This window comes from Salvelinus alpinus, chromosome 26 (assembly GCF_045679555.1).
Source record: "Salvelinus alpinus chromosome 26, SLU_Salpinus.1, whole genome shotgun sequence".
NCBI classification, from domain to species: domain Eukaryota; kingdom Metazoa; phylum Chordata; class Actinopteri; order Salmoniformes; family Salmonidae; genus Salvelinus; species Salvelinus alpinus.
The window spans coordinates 13664316-13691557 of NC_092111.1; the positions used below are offsets into that span (position 1 = coordinate 13664316).

A 27242-nucleotide genomic window follows, 5' to 3' on the forward strand; every position below is an offset into this window, starting at 1 on the left:
AGACAGCTGTTCCTGATTGAGAACCATACCCGGCCAAAACATAGAAACACAAAATCATAGAAGTAAAGGACATAGAATGCCCACCCAAATCACACCCTGACCAAACCACAAAGATACATAAAAAAGGCTCTCTAAGGTCAGGGCGACAGTGTAGGTATGTACGGCAGGACCAAATCGGAAAGATAGGTAGGAGCAAGCCCATGTAATGCTTTGTAGGTTAGCAGTAAAACCTTGAAATCAGCCCTTGCCTTAACAGGAAGCCAGTGTAGGGAGGCTAGAACTGGAGTAATATGATCAAATTTTTTGATTCTAGTCAGGATTCTAGCAGCCGTATTTAGCACTAACTGAAGTTTATTTAGTGCTTTATCCGGGTAGCTGGAAAGTAGAGCATTGCAGTAGTCTAACCTAGAAGTAACAAAAGCATTGATACATTTTTCTGCATCATTTTTGGACAGAATGTTTCTGATTTTTGCAATGTTACGTAGATGGAAAAAAGCTGTCCTTGAAACAGTCTTGATATGTTCGTTAAAAGAGAGATCAGGGTCCAGAGTAACGCCGAGGTCCTTCACAGTTTTATTTGAGAAGACTGTACAACCATCAAGATTAAATGTCAGATTCAACAGAAGATCTCTTTGTTTCTTGGGACCTAGAACAAGCATCTCTGTTTTGTCCGAGTTTAAAAGTAGAAAGTTTGCAGCCATCCACTTCCTTATGTCTGAAACACATGCTTCTAGCGAGGGCAATTTTGGGGCTTCACCATGTTTCATTGAAATCTACAGCTGTGTGTCATCCCCAAGAGGTAAAATATATAATGAAAACAATAGTGGTCCTAAAACGGAACCTTGAGGAACACCAACATTTACAGTTGATTTGTAAGAGGACAAACCATTCACAGAGACAAATTGATATCTTTCTGACAGATAAGATCTAAACCAGGCCAGAACTTGTCCGTGTAGACCAATTTGGGTTTCCAATCTCTCCAAAAGAATGTGATGATCGATGGTATCAAAAGCAGCACTAAGGTCTAGGAGCACGAGGACAGATGCAGAGCCTCGGTCTGATGCCATTAAAAGGTCATTTACCACCTTCACAAGTGCAGTCTCAGTGCTATGATGGGATCTAAAACCAGACTGAAGCATGTCGTATACATTGTTTGTCTTCAGGAAGGCAGTGAGTTGCTGCGCAACAGCTTTTTCATTTTTTTTGAGAGGAATGGAAGATTCGATATAGGCCGATAGTTTTTTATATTTTCTGGGTCAAGCTTTGGCTTTTTCAAGAGAGGCTTTATTACTGCCACTTTTAGTGAGTTTGGTACACATCCGGTGGATAGAGAGCCATTTATTATGTTCAACATAGGAGGGCCAAGCACAGGAAGCAGCTCTTTCAGTAGTTTAGTTGGAATAGGGTCCAGTATGCAGCTTGAAGGTATAGAGGCCAAGAGATATAGTACTAAAACACTTGAGTGTCTCCCTTGATCCTAGGTCCTGGCAGAGTTGTGCAGACTCAGGACAACTGAGCTTTGGAGGAATACGCAGATTTAAAGAGGAGTCCGTAATTTGCTTTCTAATGATCATGATCTTTTCCTCAAAGAAGTTCATGAATTTATTACTGCTGAAGTGAAAGCCATCCTCTCTTGGGGAATGCTGCTTTTTAGTTAGATTTGCGAAAGTATCAAAAATAAAGTTTGGATTGTTCTTACTTTCCTCAATTAAGTTGGAGAAATAGGATGATCAAGCAGCAGTGAGGGCTCTTCGATACTGCACGGTACTGTCTTTCCAAGCTAGTCGGAAGACTTCCAGTTTGGTGTGGCGCCATTTCCGTTCCAATTTTCTGGAAGCTTGCTTCAGAGATCGGGTATTTTCTGTATACCAGGGAGCTAGTTTCTTATGACAAATGTTTTTAGTTTTTAGGGGTGCAACTGCATCTAGGTTATTGCGCAATGTTAAATTGAGTTCCTCAGTTAAGTGGTTAACTGATTTTTGTCCTCTGACGTCCTTGGGTAGGCAGAGGGAGTCTGGAAGGGCATCAAGGAATCTTTGGGTTGTCTGAGAATTTATAGCACGACTTTTGATGCTCCTTGGTTGGGGTGTGAGCAGATTATTTGTTGCGATTGCAAACGTAATAAAATGGTGGTCCGATAGTCCAGGGTTATGAGGAAAAACATTAAGATCCACAACATTTATTCCATGGGACAAAACTAGGTCCAGAGTATGACTGTGGCAGTGAGTAGGTCCAGAGACATGTTGGACAAAACCCACTGAGTCGATGATGGCTCCGAAAGCCTGTCGGAGTGGGTCTGTGAACTTTTCCATGTGAATATTAAAGTCACCAAAAATGTGAATATTATCTGCCATGACTACAAGGTCCGATAGGAATTCAGGGAACTGAGTGTGGAACGCTGTATATGGCCCAGGAGGCCTGTAAACAGTAGCTTTAAAAAGTGATTGGGTAGGCTGCATAGATTTCATGACTAGAAGCTCAAAAGACGAAAACGTAATTTTTTTTGTTTGTAAATTGAAATTTGCTATTGTAAATGTTAGCAACACCTCCGCCTTTGCGGGATGCAGGGGGGATATGGTCACTAGTGTAACCAGGAGGTGAGGCCTCATTTAACACAGTAAATTCATCAGGCTTAAGCCATGTTTCAGTCAGGCCAATCACATCAAGATTATGATCAGTGATTAGTTAATTGACTATAACTGCCTTTGAAGTGAGGGATTTAACATTAAGTAGCCCTATTTTGAGATGTGAGGTATCACGATCTCTGTCAAAAATGGCAGGAATGGAGGAAGTTTTTATTCTAGTGAGATTGCTAAGGCGAACACCGCCATGTTTAGTTTTGCCCAACCTAGGTCGAGGCACAGACACGGTCTCAATGGGTATGGCTGAGCTGACTACACTGACTGTGCTAGTGGCAGACTCCACTAAGCTGGCAGGCTAGTTAGCTAGCCTGCTGCCTGGCCTGCACCCTATTTCATTGTGGACCTAGGGGAGTTAGAGCCCTGTCTATGTTCGTAGATAAGATGAGAGCACCCCTCCAGCTAGGATGGAGTCCGTCACTCCTCAACAGGCCAGGTTTGGTCCTGTTTGTGGGTGAGTTCCAGAAAGAGGGCCAATTATCTAAAAATTCTATCTTTTGGGAGGGGCAGAAAACAGTTTTCAACCAGCGATTAAGTCGTGAGACTCTGCTGTAGAGCTCATCACTCCCCCTAACTGGGAGGGGGCCAGAGACAATTACTCGATGCCGACACATCTTTCTAGCTGATTTACACGCTGAAGCTATGTTGCGCTTGGTGACCTCTGACTGTTTCCTCCTAACATCGTTGGTGCCGACGTGGATAACTATATCTCTATACTCTCTACACTCGCCAGTTTTAGCTTTAGCCAGCACCATCTTCAGATTAGCCTTAACGTCGGTAGCCCTGCCCCCTGGTAAACAGTGTATGATCGCTGGATGATTCATTTTAAGTCTAATACTGCGGGTAATGGAGTCGCCAATGACTAGGGTTTTCAATTTGTCAGAGCTAATGGTGGGAGCCTTCGGCATCTCAGACCCCGTAACGGGAGGAGTAGAGACCAGAGAAGGCTCGGCCTCTGACTCCGACTCGCTGCTTAATGGGGAGAACCGGTTGAAAGTTTCCATCGGCTGAATGAGCGACACCGGTTGAGCATTCCTACAGCATTTCCCTCCAGAAGCCATGAGAAAGTTGTCCGGCTGCGAGGACCGTGCGAGGGGATTTATACTAACGTTACTATCTGTACTTACTGGTGGCACAGACGCTGTTTCATATGAAATTACCCTTGCCTAACGATTGCGTCTGAAGCTGGGCTTGCAGCACAGCTATCCTCGCCGTAAAGCGATCGTTCTCCTGTATATTATGAGTACAGCGACTGCAATTAGAAGGCATCATGTTAATGTTACTACTTAGCTTCGGCTGTTGGAAGTCCTGACGAACGAAGTACAGATAAAACGTCCGGAGTGAAAAAGTTCGAAAAAGTCCGGAGTGAAAAAGTTCAATGATAGATACTGCTGCGCTGCTGGAGCTAGGTGTCACGACTTCCGTCGAAGTCGGTCCCTCTCCTTGTTCGGGCGGCGTTCGGTGGTCGATGTCACCGGCCTTCTAGCCATCGCCGATCCACTTTTCATTTTCCAGTTGTTTTGTCTTTGTCTTACACACCTGGTTTCAATCCCCCAATTACTTGTTCATTATTTAACGCTCTGTTCCCCCATGTTTGTTTGTGAGTAATTGTTTGTCTTGTATACGGCCCGTTATTGTGGGCTAGGTACATTGTGTTGTATTTTGTGAATCTTGAGTAAATTACATTGATTACTCATATATGCTGTCCTGCGCCTGACTCTCTACACCAGCTACACACAGGCCGATTACACTAGGAACACAAGCATTTCGCTACACCCGCAATAACTTCTGCTAAATATGTGTATGTGACCAATTAAATTTGATTTGATTTGGAGTTAACTGCAACTCAGATTGCAGCCCAAATAAATGCTTCACAGAGTTCAAGTAACACATCTCAACATCAACTGTTCAGAGGAGAATGCGTGTATCAGGCCTTCATGGTTGAATTGCTGCAAAGAAACCAAGAAACACAAACAATGGACATTAGACCGGTGGAAATCTGTCCTTTGGTCTGATGAGTCCAAATTCACGATTTTTGGTTCCAACCACTGTGTCTTTGTGAGACGCAGAGTAGGTGAATGGATGATCTCCGCATGTGCGGTTCCCACCATGAAGCATGGAGGAAGAGGTGTGATGGTGCTTTGCTGGAGGCACTGTCAGTGATTTATTTAGAATTCAAGGCACACTTAACCAGCATGGCTACCACAACATTCTGCAGCGTTACGCCATCCCATCTGGTTTGTGCTTAGTGGGACTATCTTTTGTTTGTCAACAGGACAATGACCCAAAACACACCTCCAGGCTGTGTAAGGGATAGTTAACCAAGGAGAGTGATAGAGTGCTGTATCAGATGACCTGGCCTCCACAATCACCCGACCTCAACCCAATTGAGATGGTTTGGGATGAGTTGGATTGCAGAGCGAAGGAAAAGCAGCCAACAAGTGCTCAGCATATGTGGGAACTCCATCAAGACTGGAAAAGCATTCCAGGTAAAGCTGGTTGAGAGAATGCCAAGAGTGTGCAAAGCTGTCATCAAGGCAAAGGGTGGCGACTTTGAAGAATACATTTTGATTTGTTTAACACTTTTTTGGTTACTACATGATTCCATATGTGTTAATGCATAGTTTTAATGTATTCACTATTATTCTACAATGTAGAAAATAGTAAAAATCAAGAAAAACCCTTGAACGAGTAGGTGTGTCCAAACGTTTGACTGGTACTGTATGTCTAAAGAAGAGCACACACACATCACCTTTGACCGGCTAAAAACAGTCAGTGGCCGAGCAACTGTCTGCCAAAATGGACATGAAAAGTCACACCGGAGAGAATGCCTGACATTGGTGACTTAGAAAATGACCTAGATTCAGGCAGCAAAGAGCAATTATAATAATTTCCCCAGCTTGGCTTTTTAATCTTCACTTTGCATGCTGCCTGTTGTCTGACCTGAACTTTCAAGCCAGGGGAACACACTGTGCTACTGTGCTATGAAGAAATGACTAATCTTATGAATTTGTTGCAGTCTCACACTAACACGAGGTTTGCCCATCTTATTTATTGTGGAATAAAGTTGCCCCATCTGAATTCTGTTATACACTAAAAGACACCTCCAGGGCACACAATACTATTCAGTATTCAGGAACACAACATTTTTGGGGGAGTATTTCCAAGACAAACACCTAAATGTGGTTGTAGCTCTTGTTTTCAGGGCACGTTCACCACGAAGTCTATGGAACTAGTCAGTCAACATGGTCTAATTAGTCAAACCTGAGAAGCTATTTAAATCATCTCTTTGCCTGATGGTAGGTTGTACATGTAAAAACAGCCACTATGTTGCACCAACTTACTGTCATAACGTCTATCTTTCTATATACTGTACTACAGTACATATCTAGTTGCTGCCACTCCAGCTTCTACCCCCAAGCCATAAGACTGCTGAACAATTCATCAAATGGCCACCCGGACTATTTACATTGATCCTCCCCTTTGTTTTTACACTGCTGCTACTCACTGTTCATTATCTATGCATAGTCACTTTACCCCTACCTACATGTACAAATTACCTCGACTAACCTGTACCCCCACACATTGACTCGGTACCGGTACCCCCTGAATATAGCCTCGTTATTGTTATTTTGTTAATTTTTATTTAATTTTTTACTTTAGTTTATTTACTAAATATTTTCTTTAACTTTCTTGAACTGCATTGTTGGTTAAGGGCTCGTCAGTAAGCATTTCCCGGTAAGGTCTACACCTGTTGTATTCGGCGCATGTGACAAATAAAGTTTGATTTGATCAGATAATTAAGAAACAAAACAAATGGGGAAATGGGCATTGAAACTGTCACGCTGCTTCGGAAATCATGCGTCAGATACTTTCATTTGGGAGAGCATAATATTCATGACGCCCGCACGGACTGGAGAAGCAGCGTGCGTCAGTGTCAATAGGTCAGAGAGAGAATAGCGGTGTCAGAGAGAGAATAGAGGTGTCAGAAGGCATTTAAAAACAAACGCACGGTAAGGTCAGCAGAGATGTACCTGGCCGGATTGTTGATGTGGAGGAGAGATAAGACGGATCAGCCGGAAGCGGTTATTAATTGGCTCTTTTCAGCTGGATTCCTCTGAAATCTGAACATCGTGACAAAGCATTGTGCAAATAACTCAATATAAGCTCTATTATATAATTCATCAGGAGCTACACCATGTCCCTATTAAGAAGGAAACCAAGCAAGACCTCTGGGTTTACATAGAAATGTATTGCAGTCATGCTTACCCAAACGTAATTGTTGGGCAGAACACTGGACCCCAGCTGAAGCGAAATGGCTTTCACAGTGTCCCCTCACATTGTCTCATTCATCTCAAGTCTCTCACACAAATATTTGGTTGTCTTATCTGCGGTCTGCAATTCCACTTTTGACACCAATGTAATTAGGGGCTCGTCTTGAAACCAGTAACCTCATTAATTTCCTATTTGAGAAACAATAGTGTAACATATTCTGTTGGTCCTTTTAGTTGCCCTGAATTAATTGTAGTATTCCCTAGAACAAAAACAAAATAGGTACAGAACGGGCTGTTCTTTGGAGATAAATGAGTCTTTGTCTATAGTAGAACATCTAGACGTCTTTGCTTATGGTAGACACGGTCTTCAGCTCACCCATGGTAGAGATGCTAGCCCACAACAGATGTAGAACCTTCCCCTTTATTTTCACACATGCTAATCATGTCATTATCGATCCACTTTCAGCAGAAAACCTCCCAAGATATACGAATTCACACACGCGCATTGGAAAAGGTAACATGACATGGCAGAGCATAAATTAACGTTTGTGACATACAAATGCCATGGCATTTAAACTACAGTACAGGAATATGTTCCTCCATTTCCATGACATTTTTAGAATGCATCTCCACTCAAAAGAAAATTGTTTAAGTTACTATCATTAGCTACTGGCTGATAATGTGAAGAACTCCATTGTTGTTGTCCAACTGCCTTAAGTCAGGTTCCATCAACATTGAATACTCTCGGCTAAAACAGTTGTACATGCGAGTGAACCAACAGCGAGATGGAGATGGCCCTCAGATATACTTTTGACTCTATTCACAGCTCCCAGACCAAGATCATTCCTGAGGCAAGTTCTGGCCAGACAAAACAATACCTAGCATTTACAATAACAGTACAAGGAGGACTGTCAACAACATTTTTATAATCATCCATACTGCCCACTGTACACACCCAAAATAACTACCGCCACTACAGTAAACAATGGAATGAGTATTTCCGAATATTGTTTATAATGAATAATAATATGTTCCTAGAATTGATCCCTGTGGCACACCTGAATGCAGGTGTAAAATGTCTGACTCATGGCCACCTGCTGATACAATGATTTTAATCAATAAGCCCAGGCTTGTTAAAAGAGACACTCTTTGAGTTGGGTAATAAATGCCTCCCACTAAGCAAACGTAAATATAGGCTTGTTTACAATAGAATACTATAAGATTCAGAGTGATATCATCCCATGCCCTTGAATTACACAACCGAAATGTTCATGTAGATGTGTCTCGTCAGATTAAACAGCTCTCTAGGATTTTTCTTTGAAAACAAATACCATTTGATCCACATTTCATTAGCTACTGTTAGAATGCAGTACTGTATTTATGGAGTTCTGAATTAAGGATACATATATTGAGACATGCTTGCGCCAGCTTTCAGCAGCTTGGGAATATTTCAATTTGAATCCCCACCGACTACATGTGAGTGTGGTGATGTGCAGACTAAATGGCTATGGCAACTCAGAAGTGAAGTGTAGTAAAACTCATAAGTCCTTGGTGGACAATTGCAGACTTGTTGGGTCAGTTAGTACTTCATAGAACCCAGTCCAGAGTGCAACTCCTTCCTATGTGAGAGGTCCTTGGGGAGGCTTCGCACGGTGCTGGTGACGCACTGCCTATACATATTTCAGAGTGTTTGTTCCTCTGTGAGTATGTTTCACAAGGTTATTGCGATAATCAGGTGAGGGGCTGAAAAATGACCTGACATCTTGTAGACGGGGGACATGGCAGACCCCACACCTCTGAATAATGCAGGGCTGTCTGTCAGGGGCTCACACTCACACATATGTGCACACACAGACATTTAATTGATCAAAATCGACCAATATATGTTGCCAAGTTTTAATTTACACTATGGCCTTGGTGAACAATCTACTTTCTGCTCTTTGCCTAAATTATTCTCTCTAAGTGATCTTCGAGGGCAAACCTTTTCAGTAATATCTTCCAAATACTTCAGCCAATTGCTTTGTGGCATGTTTTTTTCCAGTATTGCATTTCGACAGGACTGCATCACTGAAATTGAGTAGTTAATTTGTAAGACGGGTCACTCCAAAAAAGAGGGAGAGTGAGTCATCTAGTCATTACAATTGTAAGTCAGTCAATAATCAATAAAATGCTGGGGGAGCGATCCCTCTCTATTCCCTATCCATGAGGATGCACTGCAGGCTAAAGACCAACTGTCCATTCCTATAGTATTATAATGAGCGGTAGTAAGAGTGGACCAAGAATTTACCTGGGAATCAGTATTAGAAACTGGTCTGAACTGGCCAGCAAGGCCCTGGCCATTCCACATTCAGGGGAAGGAGAGATGGAGTTAGAAATTGTGATAGAGAGGTCAGAATGAACTCACAGACTGCCAACAGGGGCCAGCTTCCATGTGGAACGCTTTCAACACCTTGTGGAGTCGCATGACGAATTGAGGCTGTTCTGAGGGCAACTCAATATTAGTGAGGCGTTCTTAATGTTTTGTACATTCAGTGTATATTGGGTGCTTGAAATGCAGAATTTTAGATTCGATTACACATAGGTTATTTTACTTTGTTTCAATGTTGATAGCGAAATAGTATATTTTAATCAACGTTATTGTTTTAATGTCATTCTGTCAGCCTCAGCGACAATTATTAGAATAATTCATTGGATGGTTTGTGCACAAAGGTGATGACTGAAGTGTCTTATTATAGATTTTCAAATCTGACTTCTCTATGTAGTCATCTACGGAGATTGTCTTTCTGGGCCCGGCGTCAGTTAAACTGCAGTACCGAAGTAAGACTGTAGGAGCAGTCAAAAACATGCTCCTAGACTGGATCCCTGGCCCCTTGGTCCAAACCCTGGCTCAACCCTAGCCCTAATTCTGACCCTTTTGTTCAACTCTGGCTTAACCCTTACCCTCACCCCTCTTAAACTCCCCCACACCCAAATACCCAATATAATCCCGAATTACCACATCAATCCACGAATCACTGTGATGAGGCCAATCGGTTCACTTTGGAATGACTGAATCCTTTCATTACTTACAACTTTACTTGACCTGTCAATTAGTCAACAATGGATAGCAGCAGCCCAAAGGTGACCAAATGTGAAAGTCCACATCACTTGCACAACAGCATGTGCCTTTCTACTCAGCAAGTGCTAATTGCATATCACCTGTAGCCACTTTCCCAATGGATGTCCATCATGGCGCAACACTGCAGTCCAGTTTACACCTCCACTTGTCTGTGGCTGGGGAGTGTCAGGAAAGTAGGAACTTAATTACGCCTTGGTGATGGAGAGGGATCATTGAGCTAAACCTTCTGCAGTGAATTATAATGAGATGACCGTGATAACAGCTGTTGAACTACAGTGGCAAGAAAAAGTATGTGAACCCTTTGAAATTACCTGGATTTCTGCATAAATTGATCATCAAATTTGATCTGATCTTCATCTGTCACAACAATAGACAAACATAGTGTGCTTAAACTAATAACACACAAATGATTGTATTTTTCTTGTCTATATGAACCAAGAAGGGATAATATGTTACTTTTGACAAAGACCTGGAGGCGAACAGTGAGGACGAGTCTGTAGATGTCTTTATAACTTCTAGGTCTAATATAGGATGGATCAAGACCCACATGGTGCGCACCATATAGGCCTGAGGCTCCTTGCACTTTGAGGTCCACAAAGCGCAAGCTGCTTTCTGACTCATCAAAGTCCTGATGCGAAGAGAGGCCAGTGCATGCTTGGTCCCATTTAACGCTCCTCGGGAGTCCAATCCCAACGTGCCTTACTAAATTTGAGAAATGCACAACTTGCCCTCATTCTCTGAAACAAGCTGTGTGCCTGACACCGGCGCTCTTCCTTGGAGATTTACATTGATGAAGGGGAAAAAACAGTATTGACTGTAGGCAAGTTGTTTACGGACCAGAAATTGCTCAGATGTTACCTAGGCCTAGGATATATCTGCTGGACACCATAGATTGAGTCATTTGACATTTATGGTGGACCTATTCTCTAACCGTAGCCTTGATTGCCATTACACACTAGCAGATACTTATTGGATTCAATCACACTAGAATAACATTAAAGAGAGCAAATTCCACAGAGGCAATAATTCAAGCCTCAATGCCTAGAGTGATGTCACCATCTAGCAAGGGAGCCATGCATTTATTATATATTTTTTTATTTCGCCTTTATTTAACCAGGTAGGCAAGTTGAGAACAAGTTCTCATTTACAATTGCGACCTGGCCAAGATAAAGCAAAGCAGTTCGACACATACAACAACACAGAGTTACACATGGAGTAAAACAAACATTCAGTCAATAATACAGTAGAAAAATAAGTCTATATAAAATGTGAGCAAATGAGGTGAGATAAGGGAGTTAAAGGCAAAAAAAGGCCATGGTGGCGAAGTAAATACAATATAGCAAGTAAAACACTGGATTTGCAGTGGAAGAATGTGCAAAGTAGAAATAGAAATAATGGGGTGCAAAGGAGCAAAATAAATAAATAAATACAATAGGGGAAGAGGTAGTTGTTTGGGCTAAATTATAGATGGGCTATGTACAGGTGCAGTAATCTATGAGCTGCTCTGACAGCTGGTGCTTAAAGCTAGTGAAGGAGATAAGTGTTTCCAGTTTCAGTGATTTTTGTAGTTCGTTCCAGTCATTGGCAGCAGAGAACTGGAAGGAGAGGCGGAGGAGGAATTGGTTTTGGGGGTGACCAGAGAGATATACCTGCTGGAGCGCGTGCTACAGGTGGGTGCTGCTATGGTGACCAGCGAGCTGAGATAAGGGGGGACTTTACCTAGCAGGGTCTTGTAGATGACCTGGAGCCAGTGGGTTTGGCGACAAGTATGAAGCGAGGGCCAGCCAACGAGAGCGTACAGGTCGCAGTGGTGGGTAGTATATGGGGCTTTGGTGACAAAACGGATGGCACTGTGATAGACTGCATCCAATATATTGAGTAGGGTATTGGAAGCTATTTTGTAAATGACATTGCCGAAGTCGAGGATCGGTAGGATGGTCAGTTTTACGAGGGTATGTTTGGCAGCATGAGTGAAGGATGCTTTGTTTGCGAAATACGAAGCCAATTATAGATTTAACTTTGGATTGGAGATGTTTGATATGAGTCTGGAAGGAGAGTTTACAGTCTAACCAGACACCTAGGTATTTGTAGTTGTCCACATATTCTAAGTCAGAACCGTCCAGAGTAGTGATGCTGGACGGGCGGGCAGGTGCAGGTAGCGATCGTCAGAAGAGCATGCATTTAGTTTTACTTGTATTTAAGAGCGGTTGGAGGCCACGGAAGGAGAGTTGTATGGCATTGAAGCTCGTCTGGAGGGTTGTTAACACAGTGTCCAAAGAAGGGCCAGAAGTATACAGAATGGTGTCGTCTGCGTAGAGGTGGATCGGAGACTCACCAGCAGCAAGAGCGACATCATTGATGTATACAGAGAAGAGAGTCGGCCCAAGAATTGAACCCTGTGGCACCCCCATAGAGACTACCAGAGGCCCGGACAAAAGGCCCTCCGATTTGACACACTGAACTCTATCAGAGAAGTAGTTGGTGAACCAGGCGAGGCAATCATTTGAGAAACCAAGGCTATCGAGTCTGCCGATGAGGATGTGGTGATTGACAGAGTTGAAAGCTTTGGCCAGGTCAATGAATACGGCTGCACAGTATTGTTTCTTATCGATGGTGGTTAAGATATGGTTAAGGACCTTGAGCGTGCACCCATGACCAGGTCTGAAACCAGATTGCATAGCGGAGAAGGTGCGGTGGGATTCGAAATGGTCGGTAATCTGTTTGTTGACTTGACTTTCGAAGACCTTAGAAAGGCAGGGTAGGATAGATATAGGTCTGTAGCAGTTTGGGTCAAGAGTGTCCCCCCCCCCCCTTTGAAGAGGGGGATGACCGCAGCTGCTTTCCAATCTTTGGGAATCTCAGACGACATGAAAGAGAGGTTGAACAGGCTAGTAATAGGGGTTGCAACAATTTCGGCAGATAATTTTAGAAAGAAAGGGTCCAGATTGTCTAGCCCAGCTGATTTGTAGGGGTCCAGTTTTTGCAGCTCTTTCAGAACAACAGCTGACTGGATTTGGGAGAAGGAGAAATTGTGAAGGCTTGGGCAAGTTGCTGTGGAGGGTGCCGTGCTGTTGACGTGCTGTACCTGGTAGCCAGGTGGAAAGCATGGCTAGCCGTAGAAAAATGCTTATTGAAATTCTCAATTATAGTGGATTTATCGGTGGTGACAGAGTTTCCTATCGTCAGTGCAGTGGGCAGCTGGGAGAAGGTGTTCTTATTCTCCATGGACTTTACAGTGTCCCAGAACTTTTTGAGTTTGTGTTGCAGGATGCAAATTTCGGCTTGAACAAGCTAGCCTTGGCTTTTCTAACTGCCTGTGTATATTGGTTTCTAACTTCCCTGAAACGTTTAACGTTTGCGTTATATGGCGTCCATCCTCCCCGAGGAGGATGAAGTATCCCAGCAAATTACATATGTGCCGTTTGCTTAGGTACTTTAGGCACTGTAGGCAGAGTCATTCACACAACATTGAGAAACATCCATAAACCTCTCATGTGCATTTAGGCCTAGATATCGAAGAGTAATACGGCATTTGATTAAATCACGTCAGTTAAGCCAATTGTAAAGGTGTCTGTGGGAAAGGGAAAAGGGGGATACCTAGTCAATTGTACAACTGAATGCATTCAACTGAAATGTGTCTTCTGCTTTTAACCCAACCCCTCTGAATCAGAGAGGTGTGGGGGGGCTGCCATAATCAACGTCCACGTCTTCGGCGCCTGGGGAACAGTGGTGTAGTGTAGGTCATTTTTTACAGACAATGAGATGATCAGTAATCTCACATTAGGCTACATTACATAATCTTGTCCTATTCGTGATGGTATCAGAAGGCACTTTATGTCCAAGTGATCCATAAATTAATTAACATAATTCATCAAAATGAAACAATTGCCAAGTAAGTTGTGCTTGATATGCATTTATACAAGGCATATTGTAGTTTCCTTCCTTCGGACTGTTGCGTATTGAAGAAATGAGAACAACATCAATCATAAAGCATTATACAGAATGTTGACTTCTCTTATTTGATGTAGCGCCATAGCAATATGGTAACATGACACCTTTCAACCTGGACTCAGGGATAGATGTAACAAAGTAAAAATAAATCTGTATCCCTCCATTTAGTATGATATGTTACATTTCCGTATGATATGTTACGAATTGCAATTCGTACAATATGTAAAAAATGTGCAATTACGTATGATATGTTATGAATTCCAATTTGTTGTGACTAACGTTAGCTAGGTGTCTAACAGTAGCTAGGGTTAGAGGTTAAGGTTAGGGGTTGAGGTTACGGTTAGGAGATAGGGGAAAGGGTTGGCTAACATGCTAAGTAGTTGCAAAGTAGCTAAAAAGTAGTAAGTAGCTGCAAAGTTGCTAATTAGCTAAAATGCTAAAGTTGTCTGTGATGGGATTTGAACACGCAACCTTTGGGTTGCTAGACGTTTGCGTTATATGGCGTCCATCCTCCCTGACCAACCTCCCTCTTTTCATTTTAGCATAAGTAACCTTCTGTCTTATGTAACTATAACAAAGTAACATATCATACTAATTTGAGCGTCACAGATTTACATGTACTATGTTACGTCTAGTCTGAGGCCAGACTGCAACTTTGGAGGCACAATATAAACATCATGGTAATATATGGATAGGCTCCTAAAGTTTCACCCTGGTCGATGAATTCCTTGGTGTCGCGTGAATGTTTAATATCATTGACCGAGATACCCATCTCACCCAATCCATGCAAAAAAAAGTCTGAGGAGACGACGGTGATGACGCTTGAACAAAACCGGAGCAGCACGGGGCTGGTTCTGTATAAATAGCCAACAAAAGTTTCCAAGCAACAACAGAAGCAAGTGCAGTACCCATGAGAAGAAAGAGTGAGGACCTGAGCTGTGAAATAGAAAGGGAGAGAATAATACCAAAGACACGGATAGTTGCCAAGAGAAATTAGCTGAAATTCGACTTGTTTCGCATTCTCTTAGTTCAAGCGCAAGATTTTGAGCACCATGGACAGCATCAGGGTCCGAGCACTCTTCTACCTGGGCGTCTGTCTGTCTGTCTTCAGTGTTGTTTGCCTGGGGCAGATGTCAGATGACAACAGACTCTCTTCACAAGAGGAACAATTTCCACTGGGATATGTCACCAGAGATTTGGTAAGTCACTTTACTAATTTACTTGGTTTTGTCCTTTTTGAGGATTTTAGTATAAAGCAGTTTGTTTCGATTCAAACCAATCCAGAACTTGTTCAAGTTTGATCTTTTTTTTTTTACCATCAACTGATGTGTGACTATTCTTTGATAGTCTACTTTAACCTTACTTATTCAAATTAGCTATGTAGGCTATATGTTATCTACATCAGTGGTTCTCAACTGGTTTTGCCTAGGTACCCACATTGAACCAGGTTGTCTCAATCGTGGCCCAATATTCGCATAAAGAAAAAGCATCGGCAAAATACAACCTGGAAAACTATTTTTTATCTTATATTGATATTAAATGTAGCAATTATATGACAAGGGAACAACATTCCCACCTCTTTCATTGTCAATAATAAAATTTGGCCCATATTCTTGATGAAGAATGTTAGTAAACTCGCTGGTTTGAGACCACAAAATCAACCAAAATAGTGCTGCTCTATATTGAAAATACTGTGATTGAATAATTATTTTCAGAGATTACATTATTTAAAAAATTACGTTCATTATAATTTCTACACACTTGAATTGAAGTCGTTTAACTTCAGACTGTAGTATTCTTTCATAAAATATTTTTTTTTAAATGTTTTTTTACTCCAATGACCCATTCAAAACTTCACTCGACCCAAATGTGGGTCATGACCCACCAGTTGAGAATCGCAGATCTACATGATACATTTGTGCCCATTCTTTCCCAATGTAAAGTAGCCGATTCTATCGTCCCAACTTCAAGCTAATGTCGAAAAATCGATGACATGCAATATTTATTTGGTCTGATAATGAAGATGGTTCTAATAATCTTTATTGGGGACTTTTTTTCAGGCTGATGCGCTCGAGAGGCTTCTGGAAGGCGTACAGCAAGACAACAGGATAGGTCTATCAGTGGAGAAAAAAGCAAGTCTCATTCCACGGGTAAGTAAATTAAGTCAAGAACCTTTGTTTTTTCACATCTACCTCATATCTCTCATTTCCAAAACGCAACAGGTTGTACCAGAGCCATTTATTTGGAGAGCCAGCATAGCCCATGGTGCTATGAGAAGTTGTCTGTTACATTGAAGATGCTTTGATTTGGGAACAGAAATGTGCAAGTAGGACCTAACGAATTTAGGTCATCTCTCTCTTCTCTCATATATACAGTGTGATGTTGGAGAGCGGTGCGCTATGAAGCACGGGCCGCGCATTGGAAGGCTTTGTGACTGTCTGCGAGGCACCGCGTGCAACACATTTTTCCTGCGTTGTTACTGACCCTGGTCACATACCTATACCCTCAGACGCACAACATTTCCCGAAACCCAGGCTTGTGATACTCCCATGCACGTATGCCATTACCAATGTAAATGTCAGTCTGCATGTATGACTTTGTCTTGAGTTCCTTTGTCTTCTCGAAGTATAAGTAAATGTATTTCTTTGTTTATTAAAACGTCTTCATAAAGCTACATGCGTCCTCTTGCATTGTAGAGTACTAGCCTTTTGATGACCCATTTAAAAAAAAGTTAACTTACTATTTTCCTATTGCATTTGTAGCCCTACAGCTACATTTAAATCAGTTTAGGTTAAACTCCAAATGGGTTGCTTATAATGACATTGAAAATCGAAAAATTGGATTAAGTTTCATCCATCAGAAATGCTGTCTAAAATGCTCTTTTTATTAGGCCTACATTTTTAGGTCGGAATTTTGAACACATTTTAGTTCATGAATAAAAGACCAAGGTGATAACTGCACGTTTGGAAGTAATTTTACATTGATGCAATAGATCCTAGGCCTTAATCTTGCCGAGAGATGCAGTCACTGCTGTCTTGCTGCAGATGTCTTCGCTCCATAATGACTAGGCCTATGACTAATTGTGCTACCATCATAAGACTTCCAATCAAATATGAATCAAGCTCTCAAGAATTGAGTTGACCTGGATGGACAAGTGGTGATCTTTAATACCAGATGGATTTGGAGTCTGTCTCAGTCAGTGGTTAATGGGCCAGTGTATATACAAAAATTATATGATGCACATTTCTACCACCAATAGTTTATATCAACCTGTCTGACCTTTTGGCTGAGATAATATGAAAATAATGTAATAATGTGTGAGATATGAAGATGACCTATGGCCTTCTCAACCAGCAGATTTCAGATAATAAAGGCCAGGTGTCTTCAAAAATGTGATTTTTTTCTGTATTTTATATATCTAGTTCCACACTATAAGATTGGAATAATACTGTGAAATTGTTAAAATTATGATAATGCCCTTTAAGTGTAAGAGCTGTTTGAAAAGACCAACTGAAATGTCTGCCTGTTTTGGTGGGATGGAGTTTTGGCGGATAGACCAATAAGAAAGAGAGTTCCAAACCTCTCTACCAATAACAGCTAGTTTTCAGTTTTCCCTTCCACTCTCAGACCACTCTGGCCAAAATCCTGCTAGAGAAATACCTTTTTTCTAAGAAGTTATTTTTGTTTATTTTTGACCATTTTAATTGAAAACAATCACAGAAACCATGTTTCCTTCAAACCTTTTTATGAAAATAAAATACAGTGCCTTCAGAAGGTATTCATACCCCTCAATTTGTTTTGTGTTAGAGCCTGAATTAAAAATGGATTAAATAGATGTTTTTATCACGACTCAGTATATGACCCAGATGCAGACACAAGAGGGGGATAGTTCGATTCTCAGAATATTTATTATAACAAAGGGGCAGGCAGGGCAGGCAGAGATTTGTCAAAGGGGCAGGTCAGAGTCAGGCAGGAAGGCAGGCTCAGGGTTAGGACAGGCAGAAATGACAGAACCGGGAAGACTAGATAACAAATACTTGAGAACAGGAAAAACTGGAACCACACTGGTAAGACCTAACAAGACAAACTGGCAACAGACAAACAGTAAACGCAGGTATAAATACACAGGGGATAATGTGGGAAATGGGAGACACCTGGTGGGGGGTGGAGACAAGCACAAGACAGGTGAAACAGATCAGGGTGTGACAGTTTTTTATCTCACCTATCTACACACAATACCCCATAATGACAAAATGAAAACGTGTTTGACATTTTTGCAAATGTATTGAAAATGAAATACAGATATATATAATTTACACCAGTATGACACTCCAAATTGAGCCCAGGTGCATCCTGTTTCCATTTATCATCCTTGAGATGCCACTACAACTTGATTGGAGTCCATCTGTGACCAATTCAATTGTTTGGACATGATTTAAAAATGAACACACCTGTATATATAAGGTCCGAAAGCTAACATTGCATGTCAGAGCAGAAACTATACCATGAAGTCCAATTAACTATCCGTAGAGCTCCGAGATATAATTGTGATGAGGCATATACAGTATCTGGGGAACGGTATAAAACAATTTGTAGATTGTTGAAAGTTTCCAAGCACACAGTGGTCTCCACAGTGGGAAATTGAAAAAATATGAAACTACCCAGAATCTGCCTAGAGCTGGCCGTCTGACCAAATTGAGCAACCGGGAAAGAAGGACCTTGGTCAGGGAGGTGACAAAGAACTCAGACAGAATTACAGAGTTCCTTGGCTGAGACTGCAGAACCTGCCAGAAGGACATCAGTCTCTACAGCACTTCACCAATCTGGGCTTCATGGGAGAGTGGCCAGATAGAAGCCACACCTGAGAAAAAGACATGACAGCACTTCTGGAGTTTGCAAAAAGATGTGAAAGACTCAAGAGCATGAAGCAAAAGATTCTGCGGTCTGATGATACAAAAATGTAACTCTTTGGCCTGAATGCAAATCTCTATGTCTGGAGAAAACCAGGCACAGCTCATCACCCATCAAACACAATCCCTACGTGAAGCATGGGGGTGGCAGCATAATTCTAGGTGGATGCTTTACAGCAGCAAGGTCTGGGAGACTGGTAAGGATAGAGGGAACAATGAATGGAGCCAAATAAAAGCAAATCCTTGATGAGAACTTGCCTCAGAGTTGAACATCTGCAGAAAGACTTGAAGATTGGGAGTGGCAGTGAACAACAATCGAAACGGAGGGTCTTATTTTGGTGACATGAGGATAGATGCTTGACTGCCGTTTGACAAATAAAAATTATTCTAGCGCTTTTGTCCATAATAATCTCATCATGTAGTAGGCTATATCTGCAAGCTGTTGGCTTGAGCGTACGTGCCAAGACCAGGGTGGGCACATATACTATATAACGCAAAATGTATTGTGCCAAAACCAACAGTAGAGTTTAAAATATGATGGAAACCCATTTAAAATGTGGGAATTTAACGCAAAAGTAATTTTTATGTCCACTACCGCATCATGCTTTTATCCGCAACAAGTAAATTAGATGGAAAAACACGGTGGGAAAATGCGCATATTGTTTTTAAGCAGATTATTTTCACTATTGGCATGAAAATGTCACCAACTGGATGGAAACCTAGCTAGTAAGGTTGTTACCCAGAAATGATTGGATAGTGATAAAAACAATACACTATTTATTGCACACAGTGATTCCATGCAAATCATTATGACTTGTTAAGCAATTTTTACTCCTGAATTTATTTAGGCTTGCCATAACAAAAGGGTTGATTACTTATTGACTCAAGCCATTTCAGATTTCATTCATTTGTAAACATTTCGAAAAAAATTATTCCACTTTCACATTATGGGGTATTGTGTGTAGGCCAGTGAATCTAAATGTAACATGTGGAAAATGTCAAGGGGTGGGAATACTTTAAGGCACTGTAGATTAACAAAAATGAAATTGTGTGATTAGCTAATAGGCAATGTTTGTCCTTTTCTTGTGGATATAAACCATGTTTGGTTAATTTGAGCTAAACGCCCAGGCCTACAGCCTGTGTCAACCTGTCAAAGTGTAATTGCACCTGATGTGCTCATTAAATCCGTTAAGAAACAGGAAAGATTACTGTGCATCGAGGACAGTATTTTCGGCAGGGTGCTATGTGTCAGTAATCGACGTAGAGACAAAATATCATTTGGGGACAACGGAGTCAAACGACTCACCATTTGACCGGAAATCCGCTCAGCACCTTTGATAGTTCTCGCGCGTTGTGAATCGCGTGGCGTGTACAGATCAGCTGCGCAACTGTCTGACCAATGTGGAAATTACACTGACGAATTTCACCGTATCGTTTCTGATGTGTTTCTGTCTGTTGGAGTAGAGGCAAGATTAGCAGACGTCCCGTTGTTGGAAACGCTTGACTCACGCGAGCGTAAATGAGGTTAGGTATCCTGGCTATGATTCAAACAGCATAGTCATTTGATACGGCTAACAGACTAACTTAATGCTACGAATCAATTGTCTAGTATAATTGTTTAATGGTAAGAGGAGTATGATGATTTGTATTATGGTCTCGGCCCCAATGTAGCTGTCATTTTCACTCTTCTATTCTAGTTCCAAGATAGGGGACAGCTTCCGAGGGAATGGTCTTCCTTAGTTTTGAGAAAGACGTTCAACCGCATTCCTGGAGTATGTCAACGTATAACGTTACGCAGAATACGAATCACAATTATTGTGCATTATGGTCTGTAACTAACCACAGGTTTAGGCCTATCTTATATGCTTCCTAGAGCTGCTTTTTTGTTGCGCTGTTTTGTATTAAAACGTTTTATTTTTTTGTAAATATGCAGTTGGACAAATTGTTTTTAGTAGCCTAACCCGGTCCACTTTCCTAATTTTTGTATTTTATAAACTAAGGGCCCAATCAAAACCTTTGACCAGGTTTCTGGGATATCCCAGTTAGGCCTACCAGCTTTGAGTAGGGCCCCAAGTTTCTCTAGTTTCCTTCAGTTTGATTCTGTGGTACTAGAGCAACATCTAGCGGTTACTTGTAAACCCACACCAACTTCAGTGCCCTTGTTTGGTTAGTGCAATCGCTCACAAACAAAATCAACGTTGTCATTTACTTTTCTCTTTTAGTGCAATTCCAACGTGGGCAAGTACTGTTCTGTCAAAGATGGAGCTCATGTCAATTGTGCTGTTTTGTCTCCCTCAAACTGTATTGATAACAAAACTGCACATTTTCAAGTGAAAAATACAATGAATGCTTTCCTAGTACATCAAAGTGTATTGATACGAATACTGCGGTCCAAGTTGACTCTGGGAAGCACCTTTTTCATATTCAACTTGTGTTGTATATTATATCCCTGAAAAGTGGACTTAATTACAACAAAAACTCAGATTTTCCCCCCCATTTATTTTGTAATCTGTTAGCTGCTGACATTTGAAAACATCTTACACCTTTCCTAAAAATACATTATTTACAGTTCAAATGTAAAAATATGATAAAATCATTAGTTTGAACACATCTGGAAAATCTTGGCAATCACTAAGCTCAGAGACCAACATTAAAAGGAGTAAAAAAAAAAAGTGAGTCACAATCAGTGGAAATCCAACAGTTTTTAAATGAATGTGTGTCGTGTATATTGGAAACTCTATAGCCTATCAAAAACACTAGTAGTCAAATGTTAGTGTTTGCATTTAGAACCATGTCTGGAATGGAATCTCCAAACACACAAGATTTCACAACATAGTGATTGTAGACTTTCGGCAGAACACCAATACTGAACCTTGGAAATATGAAACCCACGAAGGTGAAAACAGCATTGCAGCATGAAACTTATACTCCAGTACACGGTAACACTATGCAAACCCATCCCATATTTTTTTCTTAAAAAGAAAAAAAAGTTACCTTTATTTAACTAGGCAAGTTAGTTAAGAACAAATTCTTATTTATGCCCCAATAAGACCGATTCTAGATCCATTCGAGTCACAGACCTAGTTATTAGTCCATGTTTCCAAGTGAGACAGGGCATTTGACACTATATTATATTCTTGGTTCTCTCAGAGAACAGAAACATGTGCCAGAAACTTGTTTGGCATTTGTCAGACAATTCTGTATACAGGCAAAAAATTATAATTTCAAACGTAATTAAAGAACCATGTATGTGGCTTGAACGAATCCATCAATTGTCTGCTACTTAGAATGTAGCCAGTTCCCAACGTTCATCAATTTCACAGACTTTGTCTAGATCAAAGTACCGCAAGTTTACTGCTCAGAAGAGCCATTACCTTTAGGGATATTAATTCCATTGACAAAACGCCAGACACTGTTCATCATTTGTGCTTTGGCGGGTTATAATTAGGGCTGGAGTTTCATTGTCAATCTTGATTTCATTTTCATTTCTTCAACAACAAAATGTAGAAACTGTTTTCCAGTATGCCTGGCCCATTGTCAGATATACCGTTCTCCAGACCTCCATGCTGTTGAAATTCGGTGTCTCTGTTCATTCTTAAGAGTTTGAAATGAGCTGAGCGACTATGTTGAGGTCTACTAGTCTCTTCACTCCGGTGTACCGTGCTAGATGGACTCGATTTGCCTGCGGACTTTCTCGGAGGCAAGCCGGTCCAGCGAACGTTGCCTAGCGACCACTACGAGGGCGAACAGTATGGTAAGGCCCAACATGGCTCCCTCAAACTTCCAGAAAAGGTGTTCCTCCATCAGGGTAGAGCGGCAGCTATGCTCAGGAGGGAAACAAGTGTCTTTATTATGGAAATATTAGCTTGACTGAATAGTATTTCTGATATGTAAAACTCATAAATACATCTTCATTCAAACTTAAAATCAGTCTGTGTAATAGTCTAAACATTTGAATTTGTCTCCTGTAATCTATGATGAAAAAGTGCTTCATAGCGTACTTTTTATTATTAGTCAACTGTTTACTCAGGTTAATTACATCCAATTCACACAAGATCTGGATCCAACCTGTCAAATCAAGAGATCGCTCGGCATCACAGCAACGATCACAAAGAAATGTCAATAGCAGCTGTAGGGACTCACCTCTTGTACTCATCTTTATTAGACTTGGTGCAGTTGATCCTCTCCACGTATCCCGTCTGAGTACATGCTGCCCATGACTTCTAGAGTGAGGACAGGATGGTTAAGGGTGCCTAGTCTACCAACTGTCAAATGATGCATCAACAAACACAAAACAATGTTTTAATTACAGTAATGCGTTGGTGGAAGGTGCAAGGCAATTTAATGGGTTTACACCGAATTTACAAGTCCAACAGAAAAGTTGGAGAGAAGGTTCGATTTTGGCTGGGAAGCATCCTAAACCAGATTACAATACCAGCCAGTATTCTCTTTCACTGAGCTATCTTAAAACCTGTCCACTTTAAAATCAGATAAGAGTATCTAAGTATCTCTATAGCTTACAGTTAAAACGCCTTGTTGCAACTTGAAGTCCACTGTCATAAGCAACCATTTGGACTGTGAGGTGGCATAAACCATGACTACATTAAATGGCATACATTCACATCTCCCAACAATAAACTATCTATTAAGCAGAGAACTATTGGCGGACGAAAGGAAAAGTCAGCAGAAGTGTGGGGAGGGAGATGGACAAAGAGAGAGATCTCACCGACTGGAAAGCGGTGCACCGGGAGCATTCCACCGCAACCACAAACTCCTCCATCTGCCAACAGGGGGTGGTTACCGGCCTGGCCACTAGAAGACAGGCAAAACAAAAAGCCTTGAATCAGTATCTGAAAAGGGCTGGGAATAGTTTTGACAGAAATTGTGCTTAATGACACGAACAGAGGAACACTTAAAAAAAAAATCCTGACAGGAGTCAAGCAAACTGGAGCTTATACTGGAACATTGATATATGTTGCAAATAGTAGATGCACATATCAGCCCCACGTGCAAACATTTGCTTCTCCGTGAAACGTGTTGCTAACTTGCTATACTAACAATGTATGAGCACTCATTTGTGTTTGCAGCACCACATCAATCCTGTACTCAAGTTCTCCAACTCATTCTTAAATACAGATAAAAGTATAGTACCTGTGGTCTTCTCCTCACTCAGCAGAGCTGCACCAAACACTCTGAAAGAGACAGTAATGAGAGTTAAGCTCTGAAGCAATGCAGAGCATAAAGCATTATCAGCAAAAAGTACAACACCAGTACACTCACCTGAGAGACACCAAACCCCAGAAGAGTGCATGCAAAGCCAGGACTCTGGGCCTCAAGCACAACATGGGGATTCTGCAATCGCTCTCCATCCTCCCCATGCAGGTGTGTGAGATGTGCGCCACAATTACAACCAAGGCTGGAAGCTTGTCATAGTGGATTTATCCTCTATGGTCCAAACTGGCTGAAACCTGTCACACAATCAAATGACCACTAAGAGACAAACAATGGGCAAGGGCGATTGCTCATGTTCAACAACTAAACACCTCTTTATCCCATTTACAATTAGCAACCACTAAGACACTGTTTGAAAGAGGTCAAAGAAGCTTATCTAGTTGCCACTGTTAATCTCATTACATGTCCAGTTGAAGCGTGCTGGTTCAAGTTCAACTGTGTCTAGAGCTGGACCTCATACCTCTGTCTTCCAGTCATTTAAAACGCCCCCCCCCCCAACAGATCCAGTGTAGGTCGACTGTGGACACCTAACGTTACTTCTGTGGGGAAGGTCTGCTAAACAGCTGTAACCGACTTCATGAAGAATACATTAGCCAGGTGTGGTTTATCCAGCAATTAATATCTTAACTCACCAGTGAATGAGACAATGCAGTAAATATTTCAACAGTCAACTGGACTTCAACCTTGATCTCATCTTTCCAATAGCGATATTAGGCAGCTCCTTAACGTTGTGAGCAAAGCAGATAACGCGGGTAGCTTTTAGGGAGTGCAGTTGTGGCCAACTAACGCTAGCTGACTAACTAACAGCTTGAAACAGTTACAACGCTAGCTAAGAAAAGTTACTTAGCTATTATCAGTTATATAGTGAGAAGATGGCATACGGTACTCATCAAAAGCCCTTCTTATACAAATGCTGAAAGAATTGAACATAAAACGCCTGGCCAATGTATGCATCACGAAACTAAGCTAAGTTACTTACCTAGCTAGGTAACGTTAATAGTAAGCTGGGTTCTCTTTTTTTGACAACGTGAAAGTAATAATGATATAATAACTAGCTAGTAGCACTATCATAACTTCGTTTAGGCACTAACTAACCAACACGTTAGCTACATGACATACCAAACAAGATCATTAGCAGCTGGATATTTTGTTCCAAGTTAGTCTCGCTAGGTTTACTACTATAAGTTAGCTAGTAACAGTTAACGTTATATAGTGAGAAGATGGCTAGCCAGCATACTCACCAAAAGCCCTTCTCATACACATGCTGAAAGAATTGAACATAAAAATGTATAGTTAGATTACGATACTATTAGTTGAAAAACAAACCTGAACAAATTGTTGGTGTGATGAGGTTGCTTTTTCTTTCAGTTCCCGAGTAGCCGTCTAGTGGAGAAGAGCACAGCCATTTTGAGTCATGTTGTAAACGCTGATGAATACGTACGTCATCAAATGCGTTGCACCCGGTCCCAGTACCGACAGCGCCCCCTAACACTTGTCTTGAAAGCAGGCCTTTAATAACCTGTGTCTAGGTCTGCTGTTAGTGAAAGAACTGGAAAACAATTTATATGACAAATGATGTTGGATAACTGAAATGACTAGGGGCCCGGTCTGCCCAGATGATGACTAACTACTCTATTACAATTTCATTCAAAGGTATATTTTGGGCATACATTGGCCTTATGTATAATATTGCTCTGTATTATCTAACTTGATATTTGATCATGTCAGATCAAATGTAGGCTTCATTTTCATTTCCTACTTCATTTCCACTTGGCCGTAGCCAATGCATGTACCCAATACCTGCCCTTATGAAAAAAAAGATTGCTGTCGGGGTGCAGTATAACTGCAGTACAATGTAGTATAACTCTATTTAGAGTACAGTGTAACTCCAGTATGCTTCAAATACTGCTTCCAAAATAACCATTTTTTTTACTGCAGTAATTTTGCAGTGTGTTACAGTGCAGCATAACTGCTGTTCAACTGCAGTTATTCTGCAATTACTGCGTCCAAAATACCACAGTTGACAGCAGTTACTGCACTTTTAACTGCAGTTTCAAAACTGCCATATTTTTTTGTAAGGGTGATACATAAGTGGGTACAGCAGATTATTGGAGATACAGGTACACTGTGTCTCCAATACTGTTATTACATTATATATACTGGTAGACCATGGCTGTGTCTATTGGTCCCGTGTGGCTCAGTTGGTAGAGCATGGTGCTTGCAACGCCAGGGTTGTGGGTTCAATCCCCACGGGGGGACCAGGATGAATATGTATGAACTTTCCAATTTGTAAGTCGCTCTGGATAAGAGCGTCAGCTAAATGACTTAAATGTAATGTAAATGTAAATATTCATAATTCAAAAGGCACTCGCACATCTGAGCAATCTTATTTGCAGGTGCATGGCAACAATTGAACAAGATGAAGGAAAAAGGAAACCGCACACTGCTCTTGATAGTATCACCAATATTTAATAAGCTTACGTATCGGCCTCACGGCCTTCGTCAGAGCTTTTGTGATTTTTTAAAAATTTGCACCCTTATGTAGACCTGGCCCCACCCACATCCGTTCTACACATCGAAGGGGGTTGGAGGCAAAGGAAAAACAAATAAGTGCTACCAAATATAACAATATGCATTTCATAAATATTACAAAAGTGTATAAATAAGGCGTATTGAGCACGTCTGTAAAACCTCAATGAGGACATAGCAAGTTTTCATTAATCATTGGATACATCGTACAAAAAACGTCAGAATAATCTACAATAGACACATATTTCATGTTCAAATTCACAACATAACATACATAGGCGTTTCATCATTAAGTCCTTTAGGAAATAATGTCTGGAGGGTGAAAATCCAAAAACATTCTCTTTTACTCAGAGTATTATTAATATCTCCTCCCCTGTCTGATATCTTAACTTTCTGGAAATGTCATGCTTCAGGTCATTGAAATGTACAGCGACTGGATAATCCCTGTCGTTTCTCCTGATTGAACTTTTATGTTCACTAATTCTCTGTTTGGTAGATACACAGTTCTATAATACAATTATGCCAGGTTGGTTATGGCCAATGATTTGGAAATAAACTCACAAAAGAGAGGACTAAGTGATCAACAAAA

General features: G+C 41.2%; 2 protein-coding genes across 3 annotated transcripts; one reads left to right on the forward strand and one right to left on the reverse strand.

Annotated features, from left to right (window-relative positions):
- Positions 1–14879: 14879 nt before the first annotated feature.
- On the forward strand, positions 14880–16656 carry LOC139554746 (cocaine- and amphetamine-regulated transcript protein-like). The gene is made up of 3 exons (XM_071367841.1): positions 14880–15181; positions 16043–16132; positions 16358–16656. The coding sequence occupies exons 1-3, from the start codon at positions 15035–15037 to the stop codon at positions 16463–16465; spliced, it is 345 nt and encodes a 114-aa protein (XP_071223942.1). The 5' UTR covers positions 14880–15034; the 3' UTR covers positions 16466–16656.
- A 4715-nt stretch (positions 16657–21371) lies between these two features.
- Positions 21372–25611, reverse strand: LOC139554745 (protein JTB-like). 2 transcript variants are annotated; one of them, XM_071367840.1, is made up of 6 exons: positions 25451–25611; positions 24173–24360; positions 24044–24084; positions 23619–23704; positions 23036–23112; positions 21372–22712 (listed from the first exon to the last, which is right to left on the reverse strand). In XM_071367840.1, the coding sequence occupies exons 2-6, from the start codon at positions 24268–24270 to the stop codon at positions 22556–22558; spliced, it is 459 nt and encodes a 152-aa protein (XP_071223941.1). In that variant the 5' UTR covers positions 24271–24360; positions 25451–25611; the 3' UTR covers positions 21372–22555. The 2 variants fall into 2 exon arrangements, with proteins under 2 accessions (XP_071223941.1, XP_071223940.1); XM_071367839.1 differs by having other exon boundaries at positions 23036–23115; positions 25451–25583.
- Positions 25612–27242: the final 1631 nt, after the last annotated feature.